Source organism: Eleutherodactylus coqui, chromosome 6 (genome assembly GCF_035609145.1).
Source record: "Eleutherodactylus coqui strain aEleCoq1 chromosome 6, aEleCoq1.hap1, whole genome shotgun sequence".
In the NCBI taxonomy this organism is placed as follows: Eukaryota; Metazoa; Chordata; class Amphibia; order Anura; family Eleutherodactylidae; genus Eleutherodactylus; species Eleutherodactylus coqui.
The window spans coordinates 169300016-169317502 of NC_089842.1; the positions used below are offsets into that span (position 1 = coordinate 169300016).

The following is a 17487-nucleotide window of genomic DNA, read 5'->3' on the forward strand; positions in this document are numbered from 1 at the left end:
GCGCAATATCGGGGCGTGAATCGCGTCTTGATTTCGCTCTCACCAACATGCAATTTTGGCGCAGATGCAAGGCGATTTTGTTTGAAAACCGCCTTGCATCACTTTGGGAAAGAAGTAATCCTCCGCTGTGGCTGACAGGCATGGTGAAGGACCACAGAGTGTTTACAATTGCTTTCAATAGGGTAAACCTCGCATTACACCGTGTGCACCTAGCACGTTGTGCGATGCTGCTGCTGGCCCTGTTGAGAACATTGGGAAATGCGATATAAAAGGACGCTCCAAGATACGATGTGCCACTTGTGTGTATGAACCCATTCAAAAGAATCGGGTTCATATTGGTGCGTCTCGCAACTCACAAATCTTGTGTGATTTTTTTGCCCGTGTGAAGCCAGCCTAAGGGGGCTTTTAGAAGAGCCTATTTACCATTTGAGTGAACGAATGACGACATCGCTAGCTCGTTCACTCGTGTAACCTGTTTAGACATTCAAACGAGAAATCGTTCAATTCCATTCAGTCTTTCACATTCGCTGTAAAGGTGAAGGAGAAGGACTGAACAAGCGCTGGTTAAACTGAACGTGAAATTAAAGAGCTGCCGATGATTTTTAGGCTTGCATAAAATGAACGATGAGCAAAGAACTAACGGTTATTGTTCGGTCATTGGCTTGCGTTTAGACTAAACGATGTTTGCTTGTTTGAATGATCTTTTGAACGATGATCGTTACGTCTAAATGCGCCCTAAGAAGCTACATTACTGCCACACAGTGCAAACATTCTACAACATCCACACGAAGTTAAAAAAACATTTGGCATAGGATTCAGATCATACTAATCATATAGGTTTGCTGTATTATGCGAGGGCGGTATTTGACATTTACTTTTATATCAGAAGACTCTTCTCTGGAGACCGGTGCTTTTTCATGCTCTTTTTCCAGTGCTGACATTTCACTTATGATAGGCTGCAAAAATGAATTAAAACAACACAAACGTTAATATGGAATATTAGATGTCTCACTGCATTAATGACTACTATTAACTTTAAAGCTAGGGCTCCATAATGACAAAGACTTGTTCATGCTTTGTGGTAAGTTGAAACATTATCGCAGCGCTTGAGAGACATCAATGTTTGCCGATGATAGAGGAAAAAAACTTGAGATTATGAATTTCTAATGTCGTTTGCAAGTTTCTTTCCTAAGGGAAAAAAATCTCCGTAGCCCTATGGAGCCCTAGATAAAGAGGTTATCCAGCATTGCACACCATTATATTTGTTTAATACAAGTCCAACATTCCACACAAATTAATTTCTTAACCAATTAAGGCTGCAGGCATTTTTTAGGTTTCTTCTCCCTACTTTTAAAAGTTTCAAACTTTTTTTTCTGTCGACATAGCTGTCTGATGATGAGTTGTAATTTTTGCTGGTACTATATAATGTACTGAAAAGCTTTTGGAAATTTCTAAGTGGAGTGAAATGGAAAAGAAAAAAAAACGTAATTTTTCAATGTGAATGTTTTTTTTCAATAGGTTTGTGAGAGGGCTTGTATTTTGCGGGATGACCTGTAGTTTCTGTCGGTATGATTTTGGAGTACACACAACTTTTTGATTGCTTTTTATTGCATTTTTTCTTGGAGAAAAGATGAGCAAAAAGCTTTTTCACTGGGCCAGTTGTAAGTGCAGACAGAGAAAGCATTGGCTGTATTGCAGTGGACTGGGTTGGTACTGCAGGCACAGCATTCATGAAATTCAATGGCAGCTGTGCCTGCAGTCTAAACTAGGCTGCTGCAATGTTGACAGCACTATCTCCAATCACACTGATCTGGCCATAATAGCTGATCAGCAGTATCCTAAGCAGCGGACCTTTGCTGATCAATTATTGATGACTTATCTTCAGGATAGGTCATCAATAGTAAAAGTTTCAGACAACTTCTTTAACTCTACTGCATATGTATTTTGAACTCTCGATCAGAAAGAACTGCTCTAGCCACCATTACGATATACGTTATTTACCAATTTTAATCACAATAAGAAATTGGTTAATACAATTATTGATAATATTAAAATAGCTCCATTTACTGTGATACTCGGTATGTCAAATATATAACACATCTTATATTACCTCCAACAGTTGATGTTGCTCCATGATAACCTGTTCAAGTACTTCTGCCTCTCTCAAGACTACGACCATTCTTCTGAACACACACAGGGACTGCACCCCACATTCTGATAAGGGTAGTGTCGGTCTATATTCTTCTATCTCTGCGATTGTCTTTCTGATGTGATTTATATTCTCCAGCATGACCTGAAATATAGGAAAACAACCACAAGGAATTAATGGATACTGCAAGCTAATCATGAAAACCTGACTGCACTTTGGAATCTTTATAGGCAGTAACTGCATGCAGTCTTTCTCCTGTAAGCTCAGCTGTTGGTGACACAGACTTTTCCTGCCTTCATATTCTGTGAACAATTGCGGAAACGAATTGTGTATGGTTGCGTATGATAGACTTCAATAAAGCCCCTCCACACGGAATCCGTGCTAAAACAGAGCATACTGCAAATTTTCCCTCTGCTCACGGAATCCGCAATTCGTAACCGAATGCCTTTCAATGCCTATGTATTATCACGGATCGTTCGTGGGGATGGCGATCGCGGAATCTGCAATTCAAATCTGGTTGTGTGAGACCGGCCTTATACTATGTAACGGACACACACTCAGTGAGTAACTGCAGCTGCCTCTCCCTCTTTACTTTACGTCTCATGTCCAAGGACGGATTTGATCTGCAGAAGACACACAAATCAAGCTGCCCATAGGGATACATAGGCATCTGCAAATGCAGTAAGGCATGCAGATTTGTTTTGCACACCTTGTGGTCTGGAAAACAAATTGCAGCATGCTCCATTTTCTGCGGATCCTGCACGAATGGATTTCATTGAAGTCTTTGAACGCCATCCGATCCGCGGCCTGTGCGCAATTGAATTGAATACCGCACACATTCGCAGTGAAAAAAAAAAGAAGATCCGGACGGGATGCAAGATACTTACACAGGACAATATGTGTCCTCAGCCGCGGGCAGGGTCGGTTTCCGCTGCGGGCTCACACATGCAGAATCCGACCCACCAGTGGACATGAGGCCTTACTGTTTTATAATAGGCAGATTTTTTTGGAGACTGACTATTTAGAGTGACTACAAGCAGTAAAAGAAGAACTACAGGCTGCTGAGAGGTGAGGAACCGGTCCGGTTTAACATATCTTATAAGGCATTTTTCACGTAGGGAAAATTGCTCCGCAACACATAGTGAAACATGTCACACGTGCGAATTTTGACGCATTATTGAAAATGGCTTAATTGTGTTGGCAAGTCTGTACGTTCCCACGTAGTATATTGTGGTGAAATCAGCACTCCAGGACTTCTCTTGAATAAATAAAAAAGATCCTTTATTCCTCCATATGTGAGCTGCGACGTTTCGATCTTTAGAAGATCTTTGTCAAGCATACAGCACAATTAAAATCACCTGTATATATATTAAACCTACACCAGTCACAAACTGACACCTATTAAACAATCAATACATACATATGATCCAGGGCGTGGCTCTCCGTGATACAGGGGTCGCTGCCCAATGGTATAAGTCATGTATAGATCTGTTCATGGAGCACATACCTTTTAAACTCCATAGCCCAACAGAACATGCGCACTAGCCGCCAATCAGAGTCCTGCCCATACCCAAAGCAGACGTATATCAGGTCTTGGTGCAAATTCGTACCAAAATCCACATCAAAATCTGTACCATTGGGTACAGATTTTAACTCGGATCTGAAAGAGTGAATACTGCTGAGAATCCTAAATCCACGTTAAAATCTGCACCATTGCCATTTTTTGAAGTGGAATTAGATATAGATTTTGGTGAGGATTTTCCATTATGGAAAATCTGCACCAACTCTCCTACGTGTGACGTTTTCTTAGACATGTATATTTTGCTGCGGATTTCCATGTGAAAGGTTCTTTAACAGAAACAATTTTACAAAATGATGTATGCAGAAAAATCTATATTATTACTTTAGGTACTGTATGTGACAAAGAGTAAAAATAAAGCCATGTAGGTGGAGGCATGTATTATCGCACACAGATAGTTTATTAAATATCATAGAAGGAACATGGAGTTTTAAGTGTTAAAGTCACTCAGCTTAAGGCCTCATGTCCACGGCAAAAATGTAATTTTGAAAACCGCGCAGGTCTCCCCAACAGGTGATCTGCGCCCAGAGGGAATCATTGGGCACCCGCAGGTAATTAAATACCTGCGGAGATCATTTTCCCCGGCGCACGGATAAACAACCGCAGTATGCTCTATTTTTGTGCGGTTTTCCGGGAAAGCGGGAGTTTAAAAAAAAAAAAAGACGGCACAGAGTGGCCCTTTAAATTAATGTCTAAACTAAAAAATAAACTAAATTTCTAATTTACTTTTAGAAATATTGCACTGTTCTTGAGAAATGTCCTTTCTTTCCTGAAATGCACTCTTACTGCTCATGTTCATCCTCATTCTATCTTTTATGGACTCCATTGATGTCAATGGAGCCTACAAAGGTCTATTGACGCAGCCGAGCATGCAAAGTAAAAGCATATTTTGAGGAAGATAGAACATTTTACTGAACATGCTCAACCTCATATTAAATTGTATGGACTCCACTGATGTCAATGGAGCCCCTTGAACTTTATGGAAGGTGGTAAGTATCTCAAGAGTAGACTCATGGCATTTGTTTACAGAACCATGTACCAAAGTTGAGGAAGTGCCACTCAGGTGAGGAAAAAAGTGTGTCCAATTGCACAGACTCGACCAGAGAAACCAGGAAGAGCAGTAGGACAAAGACTGCACTCTTCTTGTATTGGACACATAGAGTGCAGGTAATTACTGATCTCAAGAATGGTGCGATATTTCTAAAATAAGTCAATAAGAAAATGTATTTTTTTTAGGTTAGAGAATATTTAAGGACCTTCATGTTTATGGGGGAAAAAACTTTAAGTAGAAAGCATGTTTAGTTTTCAGTGCTAATAAATATGAAACATCTCACCTGTCCATTCATGTGGTGTTCTTTGGGTGTCATATCATCAATGTCATTAGATGTCAAAATGGTTTTAATTTTATTAACGGTCCTTTCCATCTTTTTTACTTCATCCTCTATAGCCAAAACCTCCTAAAATTGAGGATAAATACAATCTATTAAATACACATTAGATAGCTAGTTAGCTAGACAGACAGACAGTTAGTTTTGGGGAAAATCACTACATAATTACCTACAGTTGTATTGAAGGATATGTCATCAATACAGAAAAGCCATTAACAGAAATACTATTCACATTATACATGGTGACGACAATAAAAACACTGAAAGTATAGCAAAAAAAACTGTACTTGGAATAATACAATTCACCAAATGATTTGTACCTCATAATAATAAAGTTAACAAATAACATGAAGGCATTAGTGCAATACGTCTCCACCGGAAGTGTGGACGTGACCAGGCTGAGCTAGAGGTAACGGCCAGGTCACGCCCACAGCTCCCAAATGGCTGCGGGACACATACATCTTCCCCGACGAAAAAACAGAGGGAGCTCCCTCCCTCTGTGAAATACCCTTTACACGCCATGATCAACATAGATCGCAGCATGCAAGCGGTTACCGTCGTCTATGATGCATCGAGCTCTCAGCAGCAGCTCGGTCAAGCTGGGTATGCCACAGCCAATCGGGAGCTGTGGGTGTGACCTGGGCATTACCTGTAGCTCAGCCTGGGTACGCCCACACTTCGGGTGTCGATTTATTACTAATACCTAACATGAGGGCTACAGTGATATTTTGATATCCTGGTCAACAAAATACAAAGAAGGCGGCCTTACATGTGTTACGAGTTGGATTTTTGGAAGAACCTTCAGGATTCTTTGCCTTAGATCCAGTAATTTGCTTCTTACGTCACTGAAACGTTCCACAATCATTTCAGTTTCAAAGATCAGTGTCAGTTCACTCAGCTCTGAATGGATGGAGTCAAGGAGATGTTGTTTCTGTTCTGAGTCGTCAAGTGCAATCTGCTCAAAGAAAAGCAACAAAAATTGGTTTTTGTATGTTCATCTGCAGGGACCCTACTATACTGAGCCACACTGAGGACAGGGGCTAATGTAAATAGGGAGTATCTGTAGGTACTACATAAGCAACAGTAAAGAAATAAAGAATGTGCAGTGTCCAGAAAGGCTGTGATACAAAGTAAATGAACTTTAATTTGATCTGAAGATAATTATGTTTTTCTAGGCCAGCGGTACACAATATTTCCTGATCTGCGGGTCACGTTGTCAGACTGCACCACTCCCAAGAGACACATTAAAACCTAAAGGGGTTGTGCCTGGATATAATATTATCCCATATCCACAAAACAGGAGATTAACTTTATAAAATCGGTAAAGGTTCGACCGCTGGGACCCCACAAATTCTAAGAACATGGCTCTCAAAGGTCCTCATGAATACTATGGAGGTCACACATGCATGCCACGGCTTCTTTCACTGCTAACCATACTAAAATATGAGGAGTCCTAGAGAGGGAAATCCCACCATCAGGCATAATGGTATAAACATAAATGTTACTGGTGTAAATAGCCACTTATGCTCACTGAACTAGTTAATAATGATGCTCTGTATTACAATAAATGCAAGGTCTAAGGGAAGAATGGGGGTCCGACAATCAATGTTCTCTGATTGTAAGCCGCTGCAGTTTCCATATGCAGTGGCCCAGAGTAAGCGGGGCCCCTCCATAACGTTATGCGTTTGTCTCGTGCCAATGTATTGTCAGTGTCTTCTATGTAGTGTGCATTTGCTGGAGGTGCAACTTGTGTGTGGACTATTTATTACAACTTCAGGACTCACCACAGAGGACGGAACAGTGACGTCACGATTGACAACGGATTTTAAGGTAACTGCTAGTTACTCTTTCCCTGTGACCTCCCTCAGAAGAAACTTGGTTGGGTTACAGGCTACCCTCAGTGGAGGAGATAGTAGAGCCACCGTGACAGAAATCCTTATCTACCCCGCCATCTCCTCGGCTGTGGGGCCGCTCCTCGGACACTGCACATAGAATTCAATTCTTTCTGTAACTGCCATAGATGTCCCACAAATGTCCTTTGACAATCATGTTCTAAACTGTGCAAGGTTAGCATTATGTATACAGAACAACATTCATGAAGATTATGATAGTCTGCTATTCACAGGGACGCACAATTCTCTACTACCGATTATTAATACAATTTGGCTTTTGGATATTAACACATAAGGAAAGCAGAGTTTCTAATGTCCAGCACACAATAGCCTTAAAGGGGTTGTGCCAAGTTATGAAGTCAGCCTCAAACTGGTTGGTCCCCAAGTGAATTGAGCGGAGCCTCTGCTCCATTCACTTCAATGACAGTGCTGGAGATTATAAAGTTCAAGGCATTCTGCAATCTTCAGCACTCTCAATGAAGTTTATGGAGCTTCGGCATGACCATCATTTATTCACTTGGAGACCAATTAGGAGGTGAATATAGATGTATACACATTCAGACCCCAAGTTGTGGCCACACACTGACAAAATATTACAGTATGGGAGGGAAGATTAATGCTATGTATTAGATGAATTAAGCACCAGGCTCCTAAGCTGCATGTTGAGGGGCATAGCAGCCCAGTGCAGTATATGGACTATTGGTAAGGATAAGAGATGAGCGAGCATACACGCTAAGGGCAATTACTCGATCGAGCATTGCCCTTATCGAGTACCTGCCCGCTCGGAAGAAAAGATTTGGCTGCCGGCGGCGGGCGGGGAGCGGCGAGGGAGAGCGGGGAGGAACGGAGGGGAGATCTCTCTCTCCCTCTCTCCCTGCCGCTACTCACCTGTCACCCGCGCCGGCAGCCGAACTTTTTCTTGCGAGCGGGCAGGTACTCGCTAAGGACAATGCTCGATCAAGTAATGCTCATCGTTCATCTCTAGTAGGGATGCAACTGAATAATATATTAGCAGCTTATCAGTTATAAGATATATCTTTTTCATAAGAACACTAAAAAGTGGTCGCAATTTTATAGCATCTTGATGAAATGCATCTCATCTTCTGACCTCTAGTGCAACAAGGTGTTTGTTCAGGACTTTAGCAGAACAAGCCTTCATCTCTTCATTTAGCAGGTTATCCATATTCTGAACCCAGGCCTGTGTGCTCTTCAGGGTGTCCTCATATTCCTCCAGTTTACTAGCCGCCTGTCAATAGAAATATTGATTTTCAGTCAGTGTTAAATCTATAGTCCATGATCTACATTAAACACCACAACCCAAAATTAAGTGCAATTTTTCATTAAATATATATGTATAGAATAAAATACATTTTTGTTAGCATTTTAATTATAACTTTTTAATAGAAACATAAAATGATGCCAAATGGAATAAAAAAAAAAAAAAAAGGTCTAGGAGCAAAACTAAGGTATAGGTAGGTATAGGGGCGAGGGATGAGAACATTATTCTTCCGCTATATAAGGCACTTGTCAGGCCTCACATGGAATACTGCGTACAGTTCTGGACACCGGTGCTCAGAAAAGATGTTGCAGTGATTGAGGAGGTTCAAAGAAGGGCGACTAATTAATAAACTGAATGGGAGGACTGGAATACCCAGAGAGGCTATCAAAATTGGGATTATTTACCCTGGAAAAAAGGGTAACCATGTATAAATACATTAGCAGACAACACAAGGATCTCTTCCATGATCTGTTTATACCCAGGACTGCGACGGTAACAAGAGGGCATCCGCTACGTATAGAAGAAAGCAGGTTTATTCACCAATACAGAAGGGGGTTCTTTACTGTAAGAGCAGTGAGACTGTGGAAATCTCTGTCTGAGGACATGGTAATGGCAAATTCCATAGAGGAGTTTAAAAGCGGACTTATATATACGATATTACAAGATATAGACATTAGGTGACCAGTGATATCAAATGTTGATCCAGGGATTACTCTGTCTGCTATTATGGAGTAAGGAAGGAATTTTTTTCTTTCAAAATGAGCTAAATTGGTTTGTTGGAGTTTTTTTTGCCTTCCCCTGGACCAACAAGGGGAGGGGGGGGGGGGAGGGTTGAAACAGGCTGAACTAGATGGATATAGTCTTCATTCAGCCTTACTATAGAAAATTTATTTTGAAATACTCTATTAGTGAGTTCTGAGTAAAAGTGATCCTCTGGACCTCGACAAACAAAAATGTCCAGACTGCTTCTGTGACTACCTGATACACACTGTGCATTAGTAAGCATCGGTAGTCTTAGACACTACATGCTGATCAGCTGGCCAGTGCTGCTCACTTTGGCGACACTGGCCAATCAAAGCAGCATGTAGCGTCTTAGAGTAATGATGGACTAGCAGTGCTCAGTGTGCATCAGGTAGTCAGAGAAGAAGTGTGGCTATCTTTGCTTGTCCAGGACCGGAGGGTCACTTTAATAGAGAAGGGTACCCAGTTCAGGGGCATCATTTACTAACAGAGTAGAGAACAGTTATTAAGATTATTGCTTGCTCTGGAAGACCCAGCATGTCCATCTTTTACATGGATAGCCAGTTGATATCTATGGACCTTGTATAATACTTCATCTCCATTGATGTAGCTGCAGGGAAATTAAATGCTTGCTGCCTGGTTCATCCACAGATTACAACTAATTACTTGAAGTCCCAATAAAGGGGCACCCTGTACTCAATTTTTCATCGCGGGATCCTTCCAAAGAAAAGGGATTGTCAAAATTTGCAAACCCTTTGGATGTCCCAGTAAACTTGGGATAAGTGGTGAATTGGAGAGGACTGGTAATGATGAGCAATAAGAAAATTTAAAACTTTATGTCCTTTCAATACATATTGATATTATGTGTTGCTATGACAGAGAGAGATAGATTTCAAAGTTTGCAAAACAAAGGCAGGCATTTTGTAGACGACGTTATAATAATAAATCATCAGCTCTTCAGGATAAATCATTCAAGGATCATTTGATTACAACAAAGTTAATTTTTGGCAACAAATACTTGTGTATCTAACAGCAACCACTTATTTAAAAAAGTCCACTTCACCTTTACCTCCTAGCAAAACCAGCAGAAAAATATAATTAAAAAAAAAAAACGGGGTCAAAAAGAGACAGCTCTGTGAGGCAGCGGTCCAAAAAAAGATCATGAATGCCCCCAGTTGCTTACCTTGCTCAGATTTGCAGTCCTGCGTTCAACAAGGTGCGTTACTTGTTGGTATTGACTGAATGGTTCCGTTAGTTTATCCATCCACTCTTGGGCCTGGCAGGGGTCTTCCTCGGCCATCTCCTGAACCTCAGCCTCCAATGCATGCAGTTTAGAGAGCCAAGTATCCACTTCATCCCACATTTTCTAGAAAATAAAGTCATCACAATGGTAAAGTGGCTCTTCCTATTACTTCAATGCTGTAGCAAATTTTTGTGTCCTCACCTTTTGAAGTTCTTTGGCTTGAAGGATGTTTTGACTTCTTTCTGTTAAGTGAACTTCAATACTGCGCAGACCAGTTTTTATTTCATTCACCTTTCTGTTCATGATGTTCTCAGGAGAGCTCTGCAAAACTCGGTTTTCAACCTAAAAATGATTTCATTGTGGGATAATTGTTAGGGTTGTCATATACTGTAGACTCAAATCTATCTTTGACATGTAATAACAAACACTGACTACATTGTGAGATGTGTCACTGTGTATGTAGGTGTGCATGTAGTTTCTGCAGTGGATTAGACTGTAACATGACGAATGTTCACTATATCATTAGCATATATATTTGCAACCCAGCCTTGTTTTAATCTCTCTAAATATTATTTTCCATTTTCTTTGTGTAGTGTAGAAAAAAATGTTGATGCATGGAAACAATCAACAAACTGGTAAATGGATTTCATTATGGACTTATTCTTTGGCTTTTTATGACTGTTTTACCTTGAAGGAATACAGCTGGAAAAACTGACACACTGTGGTATACCTGGCACAGAGCCTGAGGAGGCGGAGCGTGACAAAGATTAAAAGAACACCAATTAGAGTATCCTTGTGTCATGCTCCGCCCACTCGACATAGCTGTGTATCAGCTTTGTGTGCCATGTTCCTTTTAAAGTGATTCTAGCTTACTTAGCTAAGCAACACAGTATATAAAGGGTTTTTACTAGAGATGAGTGAGTATACTCGCTAAAGGCAATTGCTCAAGCGAGCATTGCCTTTAGCGAGTATCTTCCCCGCTCGAGACTGAAGGTTCGGGTGCCGGCGCGGGGGAGCGGTGAGTAGCGGCTGTCAGCAGGAGGGAGCGGGGGGGGGGGGGGGGGGAGGGAGAGAGAGATCTCCCCTCCGTTCCGCCCCGCTCTTCCCCGCAGCTCCGTGTCCGCTGCCGGCACCCGAACCTGCAGTCTCGAGCGGGGGAGATTTTCGCTAAAGGCAATGCTCGCTCGAGCAATTGCTTTTAGTGAGTATACTCGCTCATCTATAGTTTTTACATTAATGGAATAGGGCTACGATATGTTCACATTTTGTGTCAAAGTTTTAATATGGTAGACTAGAAAATCCAAGAAGTCTGAAACATATCTAAATACTTATAATGGGCATTCACGTATTAATGAACTTTCCTTCAGGGGGTAATTAAAGGGGTTGTACCAAGTTCTAAAAAATTAGGTAAATGCAAGACATGGCCAAAAAAATACAAAAAAAAGAAGAAGGTATAGTCCTCTATGTGATCCTTGCGGCTCCAGGCCTGAAGGGCTTCGTCTACCTGGCTGCAGTGGTGATGTGCCCGTATACCCTTTATGACCGCTACAACCAATCACTGGCCTCTGCAGTATACAGCACAAGACTGCTGAGGCTAGGGATTGGCAAGGTATACTGGCATTTTACCGCTGCAGCCAAGTAGACAAAGCCCAGAGTGGTGGATTGGAGCGGCGGGGGGGATTAAGCCGGTGAGTATACCATCTTTTGTTATTCTATGATGCTTCCTGCATCTACTTCATTCCTTTCATAACTCAAACAACCCCTTTAAGATGTCAATAAGCCAGTCATTCCCACAACCCATTCAGGGTAGGGCAACATTATGCACTCAAGGTATGCAGACACAAGAAAAAAAAGTTGACAGTTGTCAACTGTCATTAGATTTTTACTATACCTCACTCAAAGTAAAATGGTTTTAATTTCGTATTAAAACCTAATGCAGAATTTAGATACATTTGAATGGGTTGACACAGTTTCTGTATCTCTTTGTGGCAGCTTTTTGAGCCAAAAAAATAAATGGGTAAGTAAGATATAAGAAATATAAAAGGAAGAACTTCTACTTCTCCTTCATGCCAGATTCACTTCTGGCTCTGGTTTAAGGAACTGCATCAAAAACAACTGTAGTGCTTTTACAAAAACATAGGAACAATAACAACAAAAATGGGTGGCATAGACTGGCTGTTCAGTTGTAACAACCCCTTTAAATTGGAGATGTCTGTAAATTCCCACAGTCGTAACAGTGCAGTTTACCAACTCCCGAAACACTCCAGACGTTTTTTTTCATTGTATTTTTAAAAGAGGTTGTTCAAGATTTAAAAAAATCTTCCACAAACAGTGCCACACCTGTCCATGGGTTGTGTCTGGTATTGCAGCTCGGTTCAATTGAAGCAACAGCAGCTGAGCTACTATACCGCCCACAACCTATGTGATACTTTTTGAAAGAATGCAGCCATATTTTTCTACAACTCCTTTAGTGAATGGCTGCCTTCCTTGTACACAAGAACAAGTATTTGTCAAATAAGCAACCGGCCACCCAACTCTAGTGTGAAAGCCGTTGCCACCAACTACACATGTCTAGACATAACTTACCTTCACTTCCATCTCTTGCAAATACTCCTGACACTCCTCAGCCACAGTCAGTAGTTCAGCAGGGACGTGTTCTGCATATCGGGCACTGACTTTTTCCATTATAAGTTTAGCTGTTTCCTTCTGTAACTCAATCAAGCCCCGAATTTCCTGTAGTAGAGACACAATGTACTACATTAAGTAAAAGTTCCCCCGTCCACCATAGGGACGCTTTTCTGTTAATGCATTGGACTGAATATGGAAATTTCATCCACCTATAAAACCTTGCTGGGTCTGAGTTTTTGCTTTCAGCTTAGGTGATGCTTTGTGGAGAAGGAAAAAAGGGGTATTTAAAAGAATAAACACAATAGAGGTCCAATACGCAGGCAGCTTGGCGACAGGCGTGTCATCTTTCATATAATTATACAGATCACTAGAGCCGAGCACTCTTAGAAGGAGACTTTTCTCCACTGAGAAGAATGGAAGTCTTCTTCTCCTAAAAGCACGCTTAAACAAAGCTGCGATGCAAATACCGTCCGATGACTAAGCCCTTGTGGCCAAATCTTCCTCCCCAGAGGGCGATATTCAGAAGTAAACAAATATTCACGTTCCTCTTACGGAGCTTTCAGAGTCATTTGAATTTTAAGGTTTGCTCTGAGCGGAGGAGCGTTGCTGTTGTATAGGTTTGGACCTAAGCCAGCCAAGTGGTTGGAATGTAGTTTAGGCTTCAGCGTACTAGCTTTCTGTGAATGACTGCAGATCTGATGTGCGATACTCTTATTACGAAAGCCAGAGAGGGTTTCTGTGAGCTTCCTTGAAAAGTAAAGGCTTTAGCGGATTAAAAAAAACCTTATGTCAAATATCTACTTAGGCAGGGTTTCTCAACTCCAGTCCTCAGGGACCCCAACAGGTCATGTTTTCAGGATTTCCTCCGTATTACACAAGCGATGATAATTATTGTCGGTGCCTCAGACATTGCCGCCGGTGTTCTTACTATAGGATATCCTGAAAACATGACCTGTTAGGGGTCCATGAGGACTGGAGTTGAGAAACACTGTTTAGGGAATTCTGAATTAATAGGGAGGGTCCCCAATCTATTAGCAAGAGTAATTACGAAGAGCATCTCTTGCTCTGGAGGACCTGCTTTGTCTGTCCATCAGGGCTCTTCACACAGGTGCTGCGATTTTCGGTCGCCCAATTTGCGGCCGAAAATTGCATGAACAAGAAGCGGCTGCATCTCCCATTTTCATGCCCATTCAGACGGCCGAGCTGCAGCGTATATATGACACAGCCTGCAATACCGCCGGCCGAGGAAAGAGAGTTCAGCTCTGCTAATCTCCCTCCCCCTCTCCACACCTTGCCAACTGCCAGCAAAGGGAGGGGCAGGAGCTTAGCAGAGCTAGTGAGCTAAACTCCCTCCCCCTCTCCAAAGGGAAGGGGCAGAACGGGGAAGGAGCTCAGCAGAGTCGCTGCTAAACTCCCTCCCACGACCCTTTTCTGGCAGCTCTCATAGGAGTCTATGGGACCGGACAGTATATTCCCACAAAAGATTTTGCGCTATGCGCTATCTTTTCCGTCTGGCGGATTTTACGCACCAAAAAACCCCACCCATCGTGATTTTCAGAAGGCGTTTCATCACGGCAAAATGGCAGCGATAAAATGCTTGTGTGAAAGTATCCTCACACAGAAAATCCTGTAAGGCATCAGGACTGTGAAGGGCTTCATTTTTTTTTTCCAGTGGTGCTGCAAGAAGATTGAACACTAACTGCCAGATTCTGCCACCGACTATAGCTGATTGCTAGGGGTCCCAGCAGAAGAGCACTTGTGATCACCTTAGAGTAAGCTCAGTAGGACACCCATTTAGAAAGGTTGTAACCATAATAAAAGGTTGTATTTACACGCATGAGTGCGATATTGGTCATAGAATCTCAGACCGATATTGCACGTGTAAACCCTTGATTTTCTATGCTGCTGCAATGCGTTTTGTGAGAAAAACACATTGCATAACTGCACTTGCAATTTTCATGCATGTAAAAATTGCACGTTGTTCCAAAAGTAAAAATATAACTTTGCATCACACTCGCATGAAACTCGCATTTACATGTGAGTGCAGTCTGATTTTTTTTGCTCTTCAGCAGAATCGCCCCAAAATAGGGAATGCAGGGGTCTTTCAATCGCATAGCATCGCTGCATGAGAAAAATCGCCCATATAAATACAACCAATGAAAATAATTGGGTTATTTTCAGATGTGATTTCTGTGCATTTTACAATGCGCACAGAAATTGCACAATGAAAAAAAAATAATCACAAAACATTGTTTAGTTGCACATGCTCCTCGGCATACTGGTTTTTCATTTTCTAACTTTCTATTTTGATTGTAGTCATACATTTAGATCAGCAATTTATTATCCTTTATTTACTAATGACTATGAACCAAATAGTTAATGAAGTCCCTATGTTGCCATCTTCTGTCAGGTTGCTTCTCCTAAATGGGAAATGCCTAGTTTTACATTATTGTTGCATAAACAGGCAGCTGTCAAATCGGCAGCTGTAATGCATCCAGCAGATTACATGGCACATGTATACAATGAGAACTAGTCTTCTCACAAGGAAGACAAATATGTTTATCAAATGGAAAGTGGGGGGCATATCTAAAAAAGAATAGAATATAGTCTTTAGAAATTGCAGGGCAAGTGTTTGAAAATCTAAAACTAAGAATGAGTTGAGGCTTGCAAGAGAGGCCAAAAGCAATAAAAAAAATATTTAGGGGTATGTCAATAGCAAAAGAAAAGTCAAAGATGCTATAGGATGTTTACAGGATGAAAATGATGAATTGGTTAAAAATGATTTTGAGAAGGCCGAGCTTTTAAATTCCTATTTTGTATCTGTTTTCTCTCAGAAAGTAGATGTAACATCAGCTGATCTTCCCTGTGCTATTGAAGGAAAAAAAGAATAAAGACTACCTATAAGCAGAGAGATAGTGAGGAAACACTTAGCTAACTTAAATGAATTCAAGTCTCCAAGTTCAAGTGAATTACATCCTAGGATACTAAAGGAAGCAGCAGAAGTAATTGCTGAACCACTCGCTGTAATCTTTGAAAATTCCTGGAGAACAGGAGAAATCCCAGAAGATTGGAAAAGGGCAAATGTTGTCCCCATCTTCAAAAAAGGGGAGAAGGTGGACCCAGAAAATTACAGGCCTGTGAGCCTGACTTCTATACCGGGAAAGATCTTTGAACAAATTATTAAACAGCATATGTGCAAGTACTTGGATGAAAATAGAGTAATTAACCAGAGCCACCATGGGTTTGTAACAAACAAGTCATGCCAGATGAATCTAATTTCCTTCTATGACAGAATCACCGACTATGTTGATCAGAGAAATGCGGTGGATATAGAATATCTTGACTTTAGTAAAGCATTTGACAAAAGTATCTCATACCATACTTATTGAAAAAAAATGAACAAATATGGGATCAACAAGGCAAATTGTACTGAAAGAACCATCATAAAGTGCTGCACATCCTAGTGGAAGAACGTGTCAAGGGGGGTACCACAAGGCTCTGTCCTAGGCCCAGTGTTCAAGTGTGGAGAGACTATTCAAGTTGGTGGACGACAATGCTAGGGCGGGGGGGGGGGGGGGGGGAATGGCTAACACTAAATGATAACTACATTCTGCGAGTCAGAATGCCCCAAATGTATATAGGTTTTTTTTTTTTTTGCTGTATTACTCTTAAAAGATAAAATATCTTTGGAAAAAAATAATAATTATTTTCTGCCACCATCTTCTGATCACTCTAACTTGTTAATTTTTCCAACTATATAGTTGTGTAAGGAATTGTTTTTTTGTGAGAAATCTTGTAGTTTCTATTGGTACTATTTTCAAGTTCATATAACATTTTGATCGCTTTTTATTACATTTTTTCCTGGAGACTGGGTGACCAAAAATAGTGCAATTCTGGCATTGTGTGGGTTTTTGCAGATGACATTCACTGTTTTTGAATTGGTTTAGATTTGTTTATTAAAAATATGGGAAAAGTTTTTTTGTTTTTTTTTAAACTTAAATTACCTTATATTTTATTAATCAAACTTTTCTTTACTCAAGTTTACCTTTTTTTCTATTCTAGTGCCTTGCGATCGTTTGATATCTCGTTCTGACAGTCACAGACAAGGAAGGAGAAAACTTTCTTTTAGGCCTTTTTCACAAGGGCAACATGACATTGCCGTGAGAAAATCGCAGCAATATCACATCGGTGGTCTGTGTGATATCGCTGAGTTTTCTTGCAATCAATACCGTGTTTTGTGGCGCTACAAAGTCACTCAACTTTGTAGCATCACTTGCGAGGATTTTTTTTGAAGGGGGGTGGAAAGAGGGGAGGCGAGGTGCCTGTAATATAATCCCTATCCTGAAAATAAGTTCTAGCTACAGAAAAGAAAAAAAAAAAGAATATATCACCTTAGAAGCTCTGTCTGGCCCCGCTGCATCTTCTTTCCGGACCAGGTACTGGTCTTAATCATCTCTTTTGGAAGGAGATTGAAAAATCCCCACCTCCTGGAAGTGTTGCCAATGAATGGCTGTGATTAGTTTCTCGAGTGCTGTCTCTGATTGGCTCTGCGTCACAGCGCTTAGCCAATCAGAGGCAGCGCTTCCAA

General features: G+C 41.1%; 1 protein-coding gene across 1 annotated transcript in view; it reads right to left on the reverse strand.

Moving 5' to 3' along the window:
- SYNE2 (spectrin repeat containing nuclear envelope protein 2) overlaps positions 1-17487 on the reverse strand; it is a 351232-nt gene that overhangs the window by 159882 nt on the left and 173863 nt on the right. Inside the window, exons 54-61 of the mRNA XM_066608185.1 lie at positions 12858-13004; positions 10473-10613; positions 10212-10394; positions 8117-8254; positions 5886-6071; positions 5063-5185; positions 2111-2293; positions 876-956 (exon numbers count right to left, since the gene is read on the reverse strand). Of these exons, the coding sequence (XP_066464282.1) occupies positions 876-956; positions 2111-2293; positions 5063-5185; positions 5886-6071; positions 8117-8254; positions 10212-10394; positions 10473-10613; positions 12858-13004 (1182 nt within the window). The remainder of the gene's footprint in view (positions 1-875; positions 957-2110; positions 2294-5062; positions 5186-5885; positions 6072-8116; positions 8255-10211; positions 10395-10472; positions 10614-12857; positions 13005-17487) is intronic.